Raw genomic sequence first — 17,854 nt, forward strand, 5'->3', positions numbered from 1 at the left:
AACAGGAGTGGGCCATGAATAGAAACTCCTGAAGAATGTCAAAAGAGAAACCATTGCAAGTGGTTCTTCACTTACAACTAGACTGAAATGGAAACAAGTAAGAGCTTTCAACCCAGCTTGGCAAGGAGAAACAACATTGAATGAAGTTTGTTTGATCAATTACATTAAAGACTGTAGATAGGTCAAGAATCAGGATGAGTGATAGATCACCATCATACCAGGGTACCATTTGTAATTTGATCAGTTCAGTGGTGGAGGTAGCCTTAGTGTAGAGGTTCAAACATTACTTTTTTTAAAAATCCATGATCATCCATCTTTACAGAAAGCCTGAAAACATGAATTTCCCAATTAAAAGCCCAAGACGATTATTTAGAATTATTCAGATATTCACTGCCTAGAATTTTTAAAAATTCAAAGAACTGTATTGGTGGAATATTCTGCTATACAGCTGAAATTTAATGATGGGTCTAGAAGGAATAATTACATCCAGGGAGGCAGGTTGGTTTTCTCACGCAATTCTCAGTTCATTTTACATTTGCATGCATGAAGAGCAGGGCACATCTTGTGGCTGGTAGGCAGAAAGTTAACGACTTCTTACCTTAAGGAGCCACAAGTCCTGACGATGTATTTAATAGGGTGGGAGGAAGCCAGGAGAATCACTCATACTTCTGGAGTGGATGCCAGCAGCTAAATGTTCTGGTCCTTCTACCTAACACTGGTCAATATGACTTCCTTGTACCAAAAGATCACTAACTTCTTTATAATGCCCATTGCAATCCAGTCTCCCTCACTTGGTCTCCCTCCATGTCCTTTGCAATTTAGATCACTTCCCATCGAAGGCATAGCAAAGGTAAATACTATTCAAAGATGACAAAGTAGCAGCAACTCACTCCAAAGTCCAGCAAGTACAGTACTGCATCTGTGGTGTGCTTCTTAAATGCAGACAGGAATCTGGAGGAACTTACTGATTCTCATGAAGAAATTATTTGGCATGGGGAATTTAATCCTGGAGAGCTGGCCTTTCTCCATGTTAGGAACCTGGTTTTTGGCTTCCCGTGTAATTAAGTTTCCCGGCCAGCTTTCTTCCTGCTTCCAGGAGCAGCTCATGATTCCAGTATGAATGTTTGACAGTGCAAGCAAGTAATTTTGAATCCCTGCTGGAAGTGTTGTGAATGCTACAATATTGAACATTTACGTGGAGTGGAGGAAAGATGTTGTTTAAAACCTGGTAAAAATTATACTGATGTCTTAATTTTTCATTTTGTAAGAAAATTGCTTCATATTTCTAATTTGATCATTATACTCACTCCAGAGGAACCTCAATTATCCAGCATTCGATTGTCCAAACTTTGGAATATCCGTCCCGATGCTTTGCTAAACTATTATCCTGCATTCGATTATCCGAACAAAATGCTCCTCGCCCATGTTGCTCGGATAATTGAGGTTCCTCTGTATATCTAACAGAATATAGACTCACTTTACAGATTAATGGGTAATTATGGTTTATGTTAGCAAATGTATACTTTTTTTATTATGGACCAGTATACAAGCAAGGCTTAATTTGGTGCTGTTATACAGACAAGTGAGTAAATGCATATCTTAGTGATGTAACATTCATATAAATAAAAGCAAAGTACTGTACATGTTGAAAGCTGAAATAAAAACAGAAGGTACTGGGAAATTCAGCAGATCAAGCAGCATCTGAGAAGAGAGAAACAGTTAGTGAGTTAATGTGTAGCAATTTGGCAAAGTGGTCATTTGACTGGATAGTTCCTGAATATTGAATGCCAAATTTCATTCTAGGGCACAACATTTCATATGTTTGTGGTATCTGGAAGTCAATAGTTTGCCTAACATTTATTTTTCCTTCCTAGTTGTCCTGGAGAAAGTGGTGGTGAGATGTCTTCTTAAACTGCTGCAGACCTTGGGGTGCAGGGATACCCATAGTGCTGTAAGGAAGTTCCAGTATTCTGACAAAGTGCTAATGACAAAACAGTGATACAGGTTCAAGTCAGGATGGTGTGTAATTTGAAAGAGAACCTCCAGGTCCTCATATTCCCAATTTACTCAAGTAAGATGTAAGTTGACAACGGCAAGACTCAAGGTCGTGGGCGGCACGGTGGCACAGTGGTTAGCACTGCTGCCTCACAGTGCCAGACAACTGGGTTCAATTCCTGCCTCAGGCAACTGACTGTGTGGAGTTTGCACATTCTCCCCATGCCTGCGTAGGTTTCCTCCGGGTGCTCTGGTTTCCGCCCAGAGTCCAAAAATGTGCAGGTTAGGTGAATTGGCCATACTAAATTGCCCATATTGTTAGATGCAGGGGTAAATGGTTCTGGGTGGGTGCACTTCAGTGGTTCAGTGTGGACTTGTTGGGCCGAAGGGCCTGTTTCCACACAGTAAGTAATCTAATCTAAAAAAAATCTAAAGTCCTAAAGCTTGGACATGATTGTCCCATAGTTTAGCCAGATAGGATCACCCATCACAAGGCTTTGCTCCCTAGAGCTACACAAAGCAGGTTGGAACATATACCAGTAACACAGCTGCCCTTTTCGAATACAATAAAGAGTAAAGCTGGCTGTCAATCATTAACAGTGCCTAGGTGTATTGTTGACTTGCCTGGCTGAGCTACCGGATAACTTGAGCTTGCTTTACTGCACAGGGTTGACTTGGCTTTGCACGGTCACCCCCAAGTCTATCATCCTGAAGTTATGAGAAAGAAATTTACAGTAATGATGGTAATTTTAACACTGTGGAGAACTAAGTGAGAAGGAGATGTATTGGGGTTCACAGGCTCACAAGAAAAGAAAATAAAGTTGAGAAGAATGAACCATGCCTCCTTCAACCTGCAAGTGAGCTTTGATCCCTAACAACTCATTACAAATATAACGACTGAGCTAGTATCAAAATTATCCACCCCAAAGATCAATACAAGAAGATTGTATAAAATACAAAATTGATAAGAACTGATTGTAAATAACCATGTTTTTAATTTATCAAATGAGGAATAATTAGGGTGCAAATGTTTGATTGGCACTCCTCAATGAGATCAAAGCAGACTTCCACAGCCATTGAAAATGGGACAAACCCATACTAACCAGAGATTTTAATAAGTGCTCCCTCCAGGTACATTGAAGTCAAACATTGAGCATCTATTACTCTCCCTTGTTTTTTCTTTTCATTTTATGTACCCTCTTCTCTCTCTGCCTTGTCTTCTCCCTCTTTCTCCTTACATTATCTACCATGCTCTGCTCCACCCCAATATTAGCTCTTTCTTCAACACTTGAAGTTATCAATGGCCTCATCTCTCTTCCTTACTCACCCTCTTTTTCTCCCCCCTTTCTTTTCTTCACACCTTCTGTCCCTCCCCATCTTTCCACTTTCTAAAATGTATGGAATAAAAGCACTGACTCTGAGACAAGGCAGGCCTGTTGTAAATGTCTCCAGGCATGCTTGGGATCAATATTTTAACAGAAGAACAATTAGTGCAGATCGGAAACATTTCATTTAATATGGTCAGGCAAAACCAACAAGGAGAATATAGAAAGGGAAAATGTGCACACCGTGTAAGAATGATAAAAGGGAATTGAATAAACATTTTAAAAAAGACAGGGAAATTGGACTAAGTATCACAGTCATGAAACCAAATAGCCTCCTCCTGTTCTGATCCCTCAGGTATGGTAAACAAAGCCAAGACTTTAGATCCATTAAGATGAAGTTAACAGTGAGAACTGGTCATTTCTTTTGGGTACAGGAGCCAAATAGAAACCAAATAGTTTATTACTGTATATATCTTCTGATCTTACAATCTATCTGAGGGATGTTTCAGAAATGCTGATTATCTCCAGAGCTATTGACAGGACCTGGCCTTGTGCATTGTGAATCCCGTCAAAGTTGTAAAAATCTACATCTACAGCGGATATGAAAGGAGAAAGGGACAGATAGGGCTTTCATTAAAAGTTGTTGAATTTCTTACTTTCTAAACTCCAGCAGATTGAAGCTGTCCTATCCTGTTCAACTTTTACTCATAAGATAGCCTACACATTTCTGGTATTGATCTGATCAAACTTTATTTGAATGGCTTACAACATATTTACATCCTTCTTTAAAAAAGGTGACCAATACTGAGTACATCACTCCAGATATAGACTCAGCAATGTGCTTATAACTGAAGCATCCTACAGCTGTATTAAATTCTCATTGCAATAAATGATAACGTTCTATTAGCTTTTCTAATTAATGGCTTTCCCTGCTTATAGTGCTTATAAGCAGGGGGCATCCAGTTCCATCTGGTCTCTAAGATCTGCTTTAGAAAGTATGCCCCCCTTTTTATTCCCCTTGCCAAAATGGACAATTTCACATTTTCCCACATCACACTTCATTTGCCACATGCTTGCTCATTCGCTTAATATCAATATTTTTGAAGCATCTTTATGATCTCATGACAACGTACTTTCTTATCAATGAGTCATCAGCAAATTTAGCAATCTTATCTTGCACCCCTCCATCCAAGTCATTTATATAAATTGTAAACAGGTAAAGTCTCAGCACTGGTCCCTGTAGGACACCAGTCAATAAATCTTGCAAATTCATCTCAGTCTTCATAGCTGAGACCTGATGTTTTAAGATAGGTAACAAGACTATAGATGGTATGGACATGCCAAAAACGACATAGTATCCCTGAGTCTTTTATAGATAACGAGTAATTGAAAAATTAATAGCAGCTTCCTTAAGTTTGGCAAAATAAAATTCTAAATGCAAATATTATAATAGAATGCACAAGATGCTGAACTGTTGGAAACATAATTGGAAAGAAGCAGATTCTATACAAAACGAGACAACTGAATCCAAAAGCATTGCACATTATCTACGTACATGGTAACCTATGTAATATTTTCTTTTATATCAGTAACATGTTTTCATTCTTTGCAGCAAACTTATGATGTTGCTCCCAGTCCAGTCCAGCCAAAACCATCAGCTGTATGCACTATTTTAAGCACAGCCTGCAGCTGTCAACATTTTCAGAGAAAATGACAAGTCCCATCATGTTATTCAAGTCACCAGACATCACAACATGTTTAGTACCCCAATCCACCCCCCAACACTGAATTGCTTCATAAAGCTATTCCACCATGTAAAAACAAATTCTCAGCAAAGTACATAATGTTCGTAATCTATATTTTCCAGTGTACTGTTGACAGTAACAGAAACCTATCTTGTGAAATTTAGAGGTGCAAAACTGTCCAGGTTATTGATTAGAGTAAAACATATTGGACCTTGATTCCATCCTAGCCCATGTCACCTTTTTTGGACTTCTCTTGGCACTTTACAGTCCTGGAAGTGATAATTAGACTGATGAAATGGTAGACAGATATGTCAAAACCAATCTAGTAATCAGGAGATGCGACTCAGAATGAGTTATATCTTAGCATCCTCTCACTTTCAAAAGAGGTGAGGATGATGGTTCATAGTAAGTTACTTGAACTGATGATAAACAGGATGAGTGCTTGGGGAATTATAAATCCAGATTGTAACTCTCCCAGGACAATACATCAATAAACAGGTTACGCCATTTGGTACACCCTTTTAAAGAAAAGACAGTATGATATTTGCACTCTTGAAATGTTAACAAAATAAAAAATTGACCATCATTTGCATGATATTCCATTCTTGATCACCTTAACAAGGGATGCCAAAATGCATGAAATTAAATTAGCTGGCCAGTTAAAGAGTGCATTTACATCTACTAACTGAATTTTCAGTCAGTGTAACTCCTATTGTTATCAATTGTCACAAATCCCATCAAAAAACTAGAGAATGGAATGCCATATGGAAGCATCACAATATTTTAAAATTAAGACCCTTTAAGAAATCTGATATAATGGTGAAAAATAAATAATACATTTTGGGTGTCAGATCAAGTTTGGCATGGTTTAGAAAAGTTTTGGATATACTATTCTTTTTGCACCATAACCAATGATGTGTCTTTAGCATCAGACTAGTATTTCCTCTTGTAGCTTTATAAGATTCTCCTTCCCCACATTGGTCGTCTGAAATAAGACGGACCATTTGTTCCTATATCGTGATCTAATTGTGGCAAATTTATCCTAGATGTTGCAACTTACTGTGGGTATGAGTGATGATACTCAAACAGATTTAACTTAGAGAGATAGATGACTTTAATTCCAAAAGTCTGTATCAGATATGAACACGGGTCCTCCCTTTCAACCTAAGTTATTAGTGAACACCTTTAACAATTGTCATGTTTCATTTAATCAAGGATGAATCACTACATACTAATTTCATATATAGGTATCCAAAGGAGTTTTATTTTCCAATAGTGTTAATGCATTTTGAGAGGGACAACTCAGACACTGTCCCATCAAACAGCCAGTCAGGACGGCCATGAAAATCTATCCATAACTGGAGAGTTCATACGAGTGGAATACATGTGTCTAATAAATAATTAACAAGAGGCATTCTTTTCTTTAAAAAAAGTTAAATAGTTGCTCTTAAATAAAACTTGGTCAGAAGCACATGAATATTGTGATAATTATGACACAAAGGTCTTTCCAGTTGCACTTTTAAACAACTTCAACACAAGCCAGAGTTCTTGCTCTTCTTCACATACAATATTTCAACCTATATAAAAATAGCAGTTGTGTTCCTTTCCAAAACCAAAATTTTTAATTAGAGGTGAATACAATTTAGTGAATGAATAAAACAGGCAAAACTCACCATCTTTGATTATAACTTTCATAATGCGAATAGATCCATTGCGGGCCTTTGCAAAGAAGTCCTTCAGTTCCCTGGTGGCTAGGAGAACCAGAAACATGTTGATTAAATAAAATCCCACTAACTACTCTTTCCAGCAAAACTTAACAACCAATTTAAGCTTTTCAAAGACTATTTTGCTACGTCAGACTGTGTTGTGGAAACTGTGAAGTACACAGTAAAGCACCGATGTTCTGTAAGACTCCAGTATTCGATACTCTGTGTGCGCATGTGATCAGAAGAACCTGATACCACCGTGGGTGAACATAATCCCCAAATTTAGCTGGGAATGGCAAGGCCAATGGAACAGCTCAAGTGATCATTTATGATATATATATATTACGTAGCTGTATGGCATGCAGCATACTCAGTCTTCTGGTCTTTAATTCATTTAAATTAATAGAAACATAACAAACATAATTCTTCTGCTGTGCCAGTTGTGACAACCTGCATTTAAATAGCACCTTCTGTGTAGAAAAATATTTCCATGATGTTTCACTGAGATATAATGAGAAGTAAATTGACAAACCGATACATTGGGAGAAAGGGAGGACTGCAGATGCTGGAGTTCAGAGTTGAAGAATGTGGTGCTGGGAAAGCAAAGCCGGTCAGGCAGCATCCGAGGAACAGGAGAGTTGATGTTTCAAGCATAAGCTCTTCATCATGATTCAAGCATAAACCCATCATCAGGATTCCTGATGAAGGGCTTATGCTGGAAATGTCGATTTCCCCTGCTCCTCGGATGCTGCCTGACCGGCTGTGCTTTTCCAGCACCACACTCTTTGAAATAGATATATCTAGAAAGGCAAAAAGCTTAGTCAATGTTGTGTGTTTATAGGTAGATTTTAAATAAAGGAAAAGCAGCAGTGAGTCAAAGTTTTAGGGAGGGAATTTCAAAGCCTATATCCAGATTACATAAGGGATGGCTCTCAATGATCAAAATAAGTTTTGGAACACACAATAGGTCAGAGTTACAGGAATGGATAATTCTTAAATGGGTGTGAGACTGAAAACTATTACAAAGGTTGAGAGATTGGGACAATGAAGTGATTTGAACACAAAGGTGAATATTTCAGATTGAGGGATTGTGAACCAATACAGGTCTGCAAGCACATGAAGGTTGAATAGGACATGGTCTAGGTTAGGATATGGGCAGCAAAGTTTTCGACGAGTTGTGTTTATTAAAGGTTGGAAAATTGGAAACTGACAAAGTGCATCAGATAATTTAAATTATATTTTGAAACAGGAATGTTAACATGTAGAAGCAAAATACTATAGAGACTAGAAAATTGAAATAGGAATAAGATACTGGAAATCTTTACATGAGATATATCTGTTTTTTTCCCACAGATGTTAACATTTCTACGAGGACATTGCCTGGTAGGAAGGAAAGGTCTTATGGGGAAAAGCTGAGGGACTTGAGGCTGTTTTCGTTAGAGAGAAGGTTGACAGGTGACTTAATTGAGACAATAAGATGATCAGAGGGTTAAATAGGGTGGACAGAGAGAGCCTTTTTCCTCAGATGGTGATGGATATAGGACAGATGTCAGAGTTAGTTTCTTTACTCAGAGAGTAGTAGTGACATGGAATGCACTGCCTGCAACAGTAGTAGACTTGCCAACTTTAAGGGCATTTAAATGGTAATTGAATAAACACGTGGATGAAAATGAAATAGTGTACAATGGACGGGCTTCAGATTGGTTCCACAGGTCGGCACAACATCGAGGGCTGAAGGGCCTGTACTGCGCTGTAATGTTCTATGTTCTATGCTCTATTTCAAGTCATCAGAACACCCTCAGCAGTTTTCAATAAAAGGTATCAATCTGAAACACAACTCTGTTTCTCTCCACAGACATTATCTAACCTGCTGAGTTTTTCTAGCATTTTCTGTTCTTATTCTGTCATGTACCACTACTTGACAATTTCTTTGTCCTTTTTCCAAGTTGTCGTGGATGTTTGAAAGAATAATTTCCACAGCTGCATGGTTAGAAATAAGCATTTGTTACTTTTCTGCCTATGAACATAAGAAATTGGAGCAGAAGACCAAAAATCCTGTCATTCAATATAATTATGCTTAACTTTGGGTTTTAACTACATTTTTCACTTGGCCCCCATTTCCTTTCATTCTATGAGAGACCAAAATCGATCTATTTATATACCCAGGTCTCTCCAAAGATCAACATTTCCAAGATCCATGTCTAAAATGAAAACAAAAAGCAGAAGCAATGCATGTAAACTGATGTCCATTTCAAGAAAAATAACATTTTACCAAAGTTGGAGAGTCAAACTTGTTAACTTTAAAATGTATTTCAAACAAAAATCCCAAAATGACCAGTTTGTAAGAGTTCTAGATTGGCAATGAACTTTCATCAAGACAAAGAATTAGTTAGATGTCAGTTCTGGTGGAACTGATTGATGATGTTAACACAGATAATCTTGGCAAAAAGAACATAATTTTCCTTTCTTTGAAGACCCATCACTTCTGAAGATTAAGACTAGACTTCTTATCTGCCAGAATTTTACATTTGTTTGTCTTCCTGTCCCCATGAATAAAACTTGGGGTAGAATCTGGATTTTTTTAGATTAAATGTGGAGGCAGGCTTAAAGCTGAAGATATTTCCCCTTCTCATGAAAGCTATCCAGGCGAGAAGGGAAGGGAACAAAAAATATGTCTTTGGATGACAAATTGTTTGTTTAATGGGGTCTCTCATGAATAGATCGGGATACAGATTTCAGCAATCTGTACTGTTCTGTGTTTTATTTCATCAGTCTGAGGGTTGACACGGAGGACGTTATCCTTGCCTTCTGGGGTACCCAATATCATCCACAAACCAGTCCAAAAGATGTTAGGAAATGGGTTTGGAGTGGTGGGGGTGAAGAGTGAACGCTAATGGAACCAAGGGATTATGCAGAATATAAGGTATGTGACAGTTCTTTGGATAACAGGTGCATACCTTCGGAAATTGTTGCCTGTTGTAATAATTGAGCTGGCCATTGAAGAAGTGAGATTTCTTCCTGTTCAGGAATCTGGCTAGATGATGCCAAGGAATTCTAAGAGCTACATTTCTGTTCAGTGACCTCTGTATCTGATGGAACTCAGCAACCTTGCAAGTCTGACAGCTTGGATACCTTGGCTCTCTAGGTCCATAGTGAACTGAACAAATAAAAGCTGGCCAGAAATGCCCACGTCCCAAAAACAATTTAAAAAAAAAGACCCTGGTTCATTTCTTCAGTGGTGAGAGTTCACCCACCACTGCAGTCCTCGGAGCCTCATTTCTCTGGTTCTTTTGGCATAAGACATTCCGTCCTTTTCTCCTAATTTTATGATTATTTGTTGATGGGAATATAGATGTTCATGGCTAGTTGAGTATTTATTGTCCATCTCTAATTATTCCCAAGGGTGGTGAAAGCCTTCTCAAAACACTGCTATCCTTGAGGTGTAGAAACACACATACAAAGCTGTTTGAAAGGGCATTCCAGGGTGTTAATCCAGCACCAGCAAAGGAATAGCAATATAGTTTCAAGATGGTGAGTGACCTGGAGGGAGAATGCTAATGGTGGTGTTCCCATGCATTTGTGGCCCCCTGTCCTTCTAGAAAGTCAAGATTTTCATGGAGTCAGAGAGGTCTACAGCATAGCAAAAGGCTTTTTGGCCCATTGATCTCCACTTATCAAAATCAACCACCTAACAATTCTAATCCTATTTTTCAGCACTTCGCCCATAAGTCTTGAATGCCCTGGCATTGTAATTGTACATATACATACTTCTTAAATTTTATGAAAGTTCTGCCTTTACCAACTTTCCAGGCAATATATTCCAGATTCCCACCATACTCGGGGTGAAAACATTTTTTCTCACATCCCCTCTAAACTTCCTGACCTTACCTTAAATCTATGCCCTCTGGTCACTGAGCCCTTCACCAAGGGGAAATGTTTATTTCTGTTTACCTTATCTGTGCCCCTTAATCATGTTCCCTCCCAAACCCCTCTACTCCTAGGAAAACAACCTCAGGCTATCCAATCACTTGACAATCAAAACTTCTGGGAATATCCTGGTAAATCTCCTTTGCATCCTATCCAGTGTAATCAGTCCTGACGAAGGGTTTCGGCCCAAAATGTTGACTTTCCTGCTCTCAGGTGCTTCCTGACCTGCTGTGCTTTTCCAACTTCACATCTATTGACCGTGTGCTGTTTAATTATTTATTTAGATTCCCTACAGTGTGGAAACAGGCCCTACGGCCCAACAAGTCCAAACCGACCCTCCGAAGATTAACCCACCCAGACCCATTTCCCTCTAACTAATGCACCTAACACTATGGGCAATTTAGCACGGCCAATTTACCTGGCCTGCACATTTTTGGACTGTGGGAGGAAACCGGAGCACCTGGAGGAAACCCATGTCTTTGCTCTTCTTTGTTCAATCTTGGATTGTTTTTGCTAGAGTGTTGGAGGCTGAGGGGACCACCTGTTAGAACCATACAAAATTATCAAAGGCATGGATAGAGTAGTTAGTTGGACTCTTTTTCACAGAGTGGAAATGTAATATAAGGTGGCGTAGGATTAAGGTCAGAGGGGAAAGTTTTAAGGAGATGTGTGAGGGAAGTTTGTTTTTTTTAAACAGAGGATGCCTAGAGAGGTGACAGAAGCAAATATGCTAGCCAAGTTTAAGAGCATTTAGACATAAACAGGGAGCGATTAGATGGATACAGACTACATGCAGGCAGGTGGGAATTGTTTAGAATGGCATCACTGTCAGCACAAACATGGGCGAAAGGGCCTGTTCCTGTGTTGAACTGTATTGTTCTATGTTCTATACGTTCTCTTCTTTGTTGGGATATGAAAATTTATACCCTTTTTTATAAAACATCAACTTTTGCAAATTATTTTGTTTTTATTATTTTGCAAGTATGTATACTTTTGGAAAAAGGGAATATAATTCTAATTCCAGTTTGGATATTAACCAGTGTTTGCTATTTGTTTTCAAGAGTGAGTTTTGTTTTATAAAAAATAGGTTAGAATTCATGAAAGAAGACTGGTCAAATTGTCTTTTATTCTGGATAATAATACACAATGGGATCGAGGCCATTGTGAATTAATACTAACGATGTGACTGCTGGAGTACTGGGGCTTCACTACCAGCATATTGCTTATCACAATCATATCAACCTGAATGAGGGACAAGATGCGGAGGTGCCAGTGTTGGACTGAGATGGACAAAGTTAAAAGTCACAGAACACCAGGTTTTAGTCCAATAGGTTTATTTGAAAGTACACGTTTTTAGAGTGTTGCTCCTTCATCAGGTATCTAGTGGGGCTGGATTCATAGGACACAGAATTCATAGTAAAAGAGCAAAGTGTCATACATCTGATGTGATGTATTGAACAAATCTATATTGCTTTTAAGTCTTTAATCACTTAGAATGGGGGATGCAGGTTTTGATTGATTAACATGTAAATCCCAGAACTTCTTTCAAGTCCCAGTCCCAAGATAATTTAAGGTTTTGTGAAAAGTTACATCTCAGCTCAGACCCCGCAGTAAAGGTGTGAGGTTAGAGTCTGTCTGTATCCCAACCTTGAGTCAGACTGCTTCTATTTTCCAAAGTAGGAACTTTTAAATTGTCACACGGACTGAATGCCTACAGACTGTGTGCTTTTTGAACAAAATAGAACGTGTCTGCAAATACAATATCACCCCATAGAGTTGTATGTGTGTGTGTGCGCGTGCATGTCTGTGTGTGTGTGTGTCAAAGAGAGAGTATGGGAGAGAGTCATAGAGACGTACGTGCACGTGTCTGTGCGTACATGCTTGATAGAATGTGTGCGCAAGTGTGACGGAGTATATGACACTTTGATCTTTTACAGTAAATTCTGTGTCCTATGTATCCTGTCCCACTAGCTGCCTGATGAAGGAGCAGCGCTCCGAAAGCTTGTACTTTCAAATGAACCAGTTGGACTACAACCTGGTGTTCTGTGATTTTTAACTTTGAATGGGGGAAATATAGAACTCCAAGGTCTCAAAATGTAATACTCTCTATCCAGGAAATAAGGTCATAATTAAAGTGCTGGAATTTTGGAATCACTGTACGGAGGAAAACAATATTAAAATAATTCCAAACCAACACGAGTTCAGGCTGACTAATGAGCCAAACTTGAAGGACAGGCTTAACGATGACATTGAACAAGGTATCACTGAACTGACACAGATGCACTGATGTGCTTCCTGCTGATGGAAAAAGAAAAGAGCTGGATTCACTATGCTTTCTCAAATTTTCCTGCAATTGCTATGTCATGAGAACAGCAAATCATAAAAGGTCATGAGAACCTCCTTGACATAGCAAGTAACAGAATATTCAAGATCAAGTTCAAACAAAAGCTAATTTTTAGAGCCCAAATGTAAGCAGATTATCCTCAGTTGTAAGATGGAGCTGTTGAGACTTTGATGTTGTTCATCACATTGCACCTCTGTTGAACACAGTTCGCAACTGAAACTGATACCCTTTCTCCAAACTTTATGCTCCAACAAACAAGCTCATCCTCCATAGTAATAGTAAATAACAAATTATTATTGTCAACGTGTGTTTGCCTGTAATGAGCAATCATAGTGATTTAACAAAATGTGTGGTCATTAGAGGGGAAGTTAATAAAGAAACTTGTAGGGGTATACTAAAGAAATTGGTAAATCTGAGTAAGGGTATGCAACCAAAAAGGTTTGCGAGCCACTGGCTCCATTCTTCACAATGGCAGAAATTGCAGTCACCTATACCACCCCTCTCCTGCTTTGGGAGAAGTTGAAATGCTTGTTTGAAGTCAATGAGCAAGTGACCTGACCAAGTGGCAACAAGTACAGTTTATACCAAGTGATATAAGAACAAGGACAGGTGAATGGAGATAAGATATGAATCAGTTATGGTTTCGTTGAAAAGCTGAATCGGTTCAAGGGGCTGAATGTCTCTCTAGTTCAATTTTTCTATGGAACAGATTACTTTCATTCCACAATAAAATTAAATAATGCAGCAGAGTGGTTTGACATTTGGCTATAATTGCATAAGTAAAATAAGATTTTGATTTTTTGCATTACTGCTGAATCCAATTTTGTGTAGAACTTATATTTGCAGTAAGTATTGGGCTATTTCAGTTATTAACAATAAAGTTACTCCTTGAGTAAATATCCAGTCATTGCTTGTTTTAAATATTATGGTCTGGTTATCCTGCAGCATTCCGTCATGAAACAGCTGTGCTTTCATTGTTTGTATTTGAAGCATGGGACAAAACTAGGCTGGTGTGAATTAAATAATAATAAGACATATATCACTCACTCAAAATTCTAGAACTGTAAGGTTTTTGGACAATACAATATAAATTAGTTCCCTGTTAACCAAGCTTGCCAGAGAATGGATGACACTTGACAACCTCTTTCTCTGGAAGCGTTTTTTGGATGCCTCCAAAGGCTCTTATTTAACCTGATTTAGTCAATAATGGGACTGAGATCTGCAGAACAACACACTTATACGATAGGCGTTTGATTAGCTCATTTATTTCTAACAACCTCTGTATATAAAAACTTTTCAAGACATGATATATCATCGCTTAATTTGGCATACAGCAGATTATGATCATTTTTAACCTAGGACAGTGACATTTGGAACACTTGTGAACTGCAGACATCTTTTTATCTCTATAAGACCATAAGATATAGGAGCATAATTAGGTCATTTGACCCATCAAATCTGATCCGTTACTCAAATTCTCAACTCCATTCTCTTGCCTTCTCCCCATAACCGTTGATCTGTTTACTAATTAAGAACTTCTCTATCTTTGTCTTAAATATACTCAATGACTTGGCCTCCACAGCTGTCTGCAGCAATGAGTTCCACAGATAAACCACACTCTGGCTGAAGAAATTCCTCCTCATCTCAGTTCTAAAGGGTCGTCAATTCACTCTGAAACTGTGCCCTCTGATCCTAGTCTCTCCTACTAGTGGAAACATCTCCACATACAGCCTCAGCATCTCTGCTTTTACATTTTTGTCCTCTTAAAATGAATGCTAACATTACATTTGCCTTCCTAACTGCCAACGGAATTTAACGTTAACCTCAAGAGAATCCTGGACTAGGATTCCCAAGTCCCTTTGTGCTTCAGATTTCTGAAAACCTACCCCCATTTAGAAAAATAGTCTATGCCTCTATTCTTCCTAACAAAATGCATAACCTCACATTTTCCATCATTGTATCCATCAGCCACTTCTTTGTCCATTTTCCTAGCCTCTCCAAGTCCTTCTGGAGCTTTTACAGCTTGTCCTGTCCCTCCACCTATCTTTCTGTCACCTGCAATAATGCCCTCAGTTCCTCATCCAGATCATTTTTAATGGAATTCCCAACAGCAAAATTCTTAGTTTGAAAATTTCACTCATCTGGAATTCAGAGAAGCCGCTGCATTAGCAGCTTTAAATGTAATATATGGTTCTCCTTCAGACAAATGTGGAGTGGCATCAATTGCAAATAAAATGTCCAGTATCAATCCCTATTTGTAATACATTACAAGACTACTTCATATAATATGAATGCAGTGAACTCCAGATAACTATTTATCTATCCTTTCCACACAAAGACATTCATATAAACTTCAATAAAATAGAATTAATTGTCATTATCCCAGTTTCTGACTAAGCACGTAAAAGACATTCAGGTCGCTACAAAATTTCATCAAAAGAACATGATAGCATGTATGGGATGGATTATCACTACTATGGAATACTTGCATTATTGTTCAGAGATTTTATGAAGTTGATTATTTTGAAATGACCTGAACAGTGAATCGTATGCTTACATTACAAAGCTTTGAAAATTACACCATGCATTCCAAGAGCCTGTTTATAGCAGAAACAGGCAACATTTTTTTCTGTCAATTGTTACACATTAGGTGGGCTTGTTTTCACTGGACAGGTTTCAAAAGGCTTGATAACAATCACTTCATCTCATACAGTGTTATTTATCCTTTCATGTCACAGTTTTGAATCGGGAACCAACCTTTTGTGATACTATGAACTTTAGAACTTTAAAAACTGTTCATAGATTGAAAAAAAAATCAACAGAAGATAAACTTACACATGGAAAGAAGCAACAATAACTCTGTTCAGAATAAACTATTAAATGACAAGGTCAAACTTGTACAGGGATTGAAAGCAATGAGCCATGTCTGGCAAAAGAAGGAAATCGAGATTACATAAACAAAAGACTACTTTGACACCTGCTTAGTACACTGGATGTTTTATTGCCACTGGATGTTAGGCCACTGTTGGAATATTGCATGCAATTCTGGTCTCCTTCCTATCGGAAAGATGTTGTGAAACTTGAAAGGGTTCAGAAAAGATTTATAAGGATGTTGCCAGGGTTGGAGGATCTGAGCTACAGGGAGAGGCTGAACAGGTTGGGGCTGTTTTCCCTGGAGCGTCGGAGGCTGAAGGGTGACCTTATAGAGGTTTACAAAATTATGAGGGGCATGGATAGGATAAATAGACAAAGTCTTTTCCCTGGGGTTGGGGAGTCCAGAACTAGAGGGCATAGGTTTAGGGTGAGAGGGGAAAGATATAAAAGAGACCTAAGGGGCAACTTTTTCACGCAGAGGGTGGTACGTGTATAGAATGAGCTGCCAGAGGATGTGGTGGAGGCTGGTACAACTGCAACATTTAAGAGGCATTTGGATGAGTATATGAATAGGAAGGGTTTAGAGGGATATGGGCCGGGTGCTGGCAGGTGGGACTAGATTGGGTTGGGATATCTGGTTGGCATGGACGGGTTGGACCGAAGGGTCTGTTTCCATGCTGTACATTTCTGTGATTCTATGACTCTAAAGGAAAAGGATGGCCCTGCAGAAGAATTTAAAGAGTTAATCACAGGAAAGCTATGCCTTCGAATTGACAGTTAACGCCAAATGAAACAAGGAACAAATAAGCTACTTCTGACATGGTGACAAGCTGCAGACTTGCAGCAATTTGGATAAAAGGACTTAAACAAAATCATTAATAACTTGAAAAATAAAAAATCAAACACCAGAATTCCATCCTTAGTAGAAATTCAAAGAACAATACCATACAAGGATCGAACCCTGGACACTTCCAGAGACAGGCACTTTTGGTTGGGATCCTGGCCAGATTTCACCATTAATCCGGTAATAGCAAAGTTGGGTTGTAAGATTTGACTTGCTTACGTGAAGAGTCTTATTTGCTACTTGCAATAAAGTTTAAATCATTGTTTCAGTACTTGACTGTCTGTGAGATTTCTTAACGAGTAGCCAAATTAAAGGTAACTTATGATGATTTATTCACAACATTTTCTTTTGGATCTTATGTATACCGTACCCAAAGTTACATATCCAACAGAGAAAATAGATTCAAGAGAGTTAACTAAAGAATTGGAGCAGTTGAGAATGTTGTTATATAAATAAAACAAGTTTGCAACTGATGGACTAAAACATGGTCAAAGCAAATTGGATTTTAGTTTTAAATAGGGAGTTGGATAAATAATTAAAAAGAAAAACCTTAGAAAGGTATGGGGCTTATCGGATACATTTTATAATGGGCACAATTATAACAAACATACTAGACCGAATAGATTCTTTCAGTGCAGAATCATTTTCCACTTCTACATGACACTGCAGCTTAAACTGAAACAAAGGTATACAACTGAATCACTTGTTGTTTCTTTGGATGTTAATTTTCTTTCTCTTTGTGAACCCATTTTGAAAGTTGTTGTGACCCTGATGAGAACGGAGTGCAAGAACAGCTATATAGCTGTAATAACTTTGACAGAGCTCTGCAGTAGCCATTGCTGCCTCAGAGTTCATTATCCCATCATTTCAGCTGGCTCCATTTGTAGTCTCAAATACCCACTTTTGAAAGTCCTAACTTTAGGGTCTCATGGATTGTTTACCACAGGAAGCATTTCAATTTCTCTTCTGGAAGCATCAAAACGTTGTGAGAAATATGTGGTCTACAAGTGAACAAAAGAAATTATATTCAAATGTACACATGGACAATAAGATTATCAATAGAGAGTCACAGAGTCATACAGCATAGTAATAGA

At 38.3% G+C, this 17,854-nt stretch overlaps 1 protein-coding gene across 2 annotated transcripts in view; it reads right to left on the minus strand.

The window, feature by feature from the left end:
• Nucleotides 1-17,854, minus strand: part of twf2 (twinfilin-2) — a 138,907-nt gene that overhangs the window by 104,791 nt on the left and 16,262 nt on the right. For both annotated transcript variants that reach the window (XM_072581905.1, XM_072581904.1), the window contains exon 2: nt 6,739-6,816. In XM_072581905.1, the coding sequence (XP_072438006.1) occupies nt 6,739-6,816 (78 nt within the window). The remainder of the gene's footprint in view (nt 1-6,738; nt 6,817-17,854) is intronic.

Source organism: Chiloscyllium punctatum, chromosome 12 (assembly GCF_047496795.1).
Source record: "Chiloscyllium punctatum isolate Juve2018m chromosome 12, sChiPun1.3, whole genome shotgun sequence".
Classification (NCBI taxonomy): Eukaryota; Metazoa; Chordata; class Chondrichthyes; order Orectolobiformes; family Hemiscylliidae; genus Chiloscyllium; species Chiloscyllium punctatum.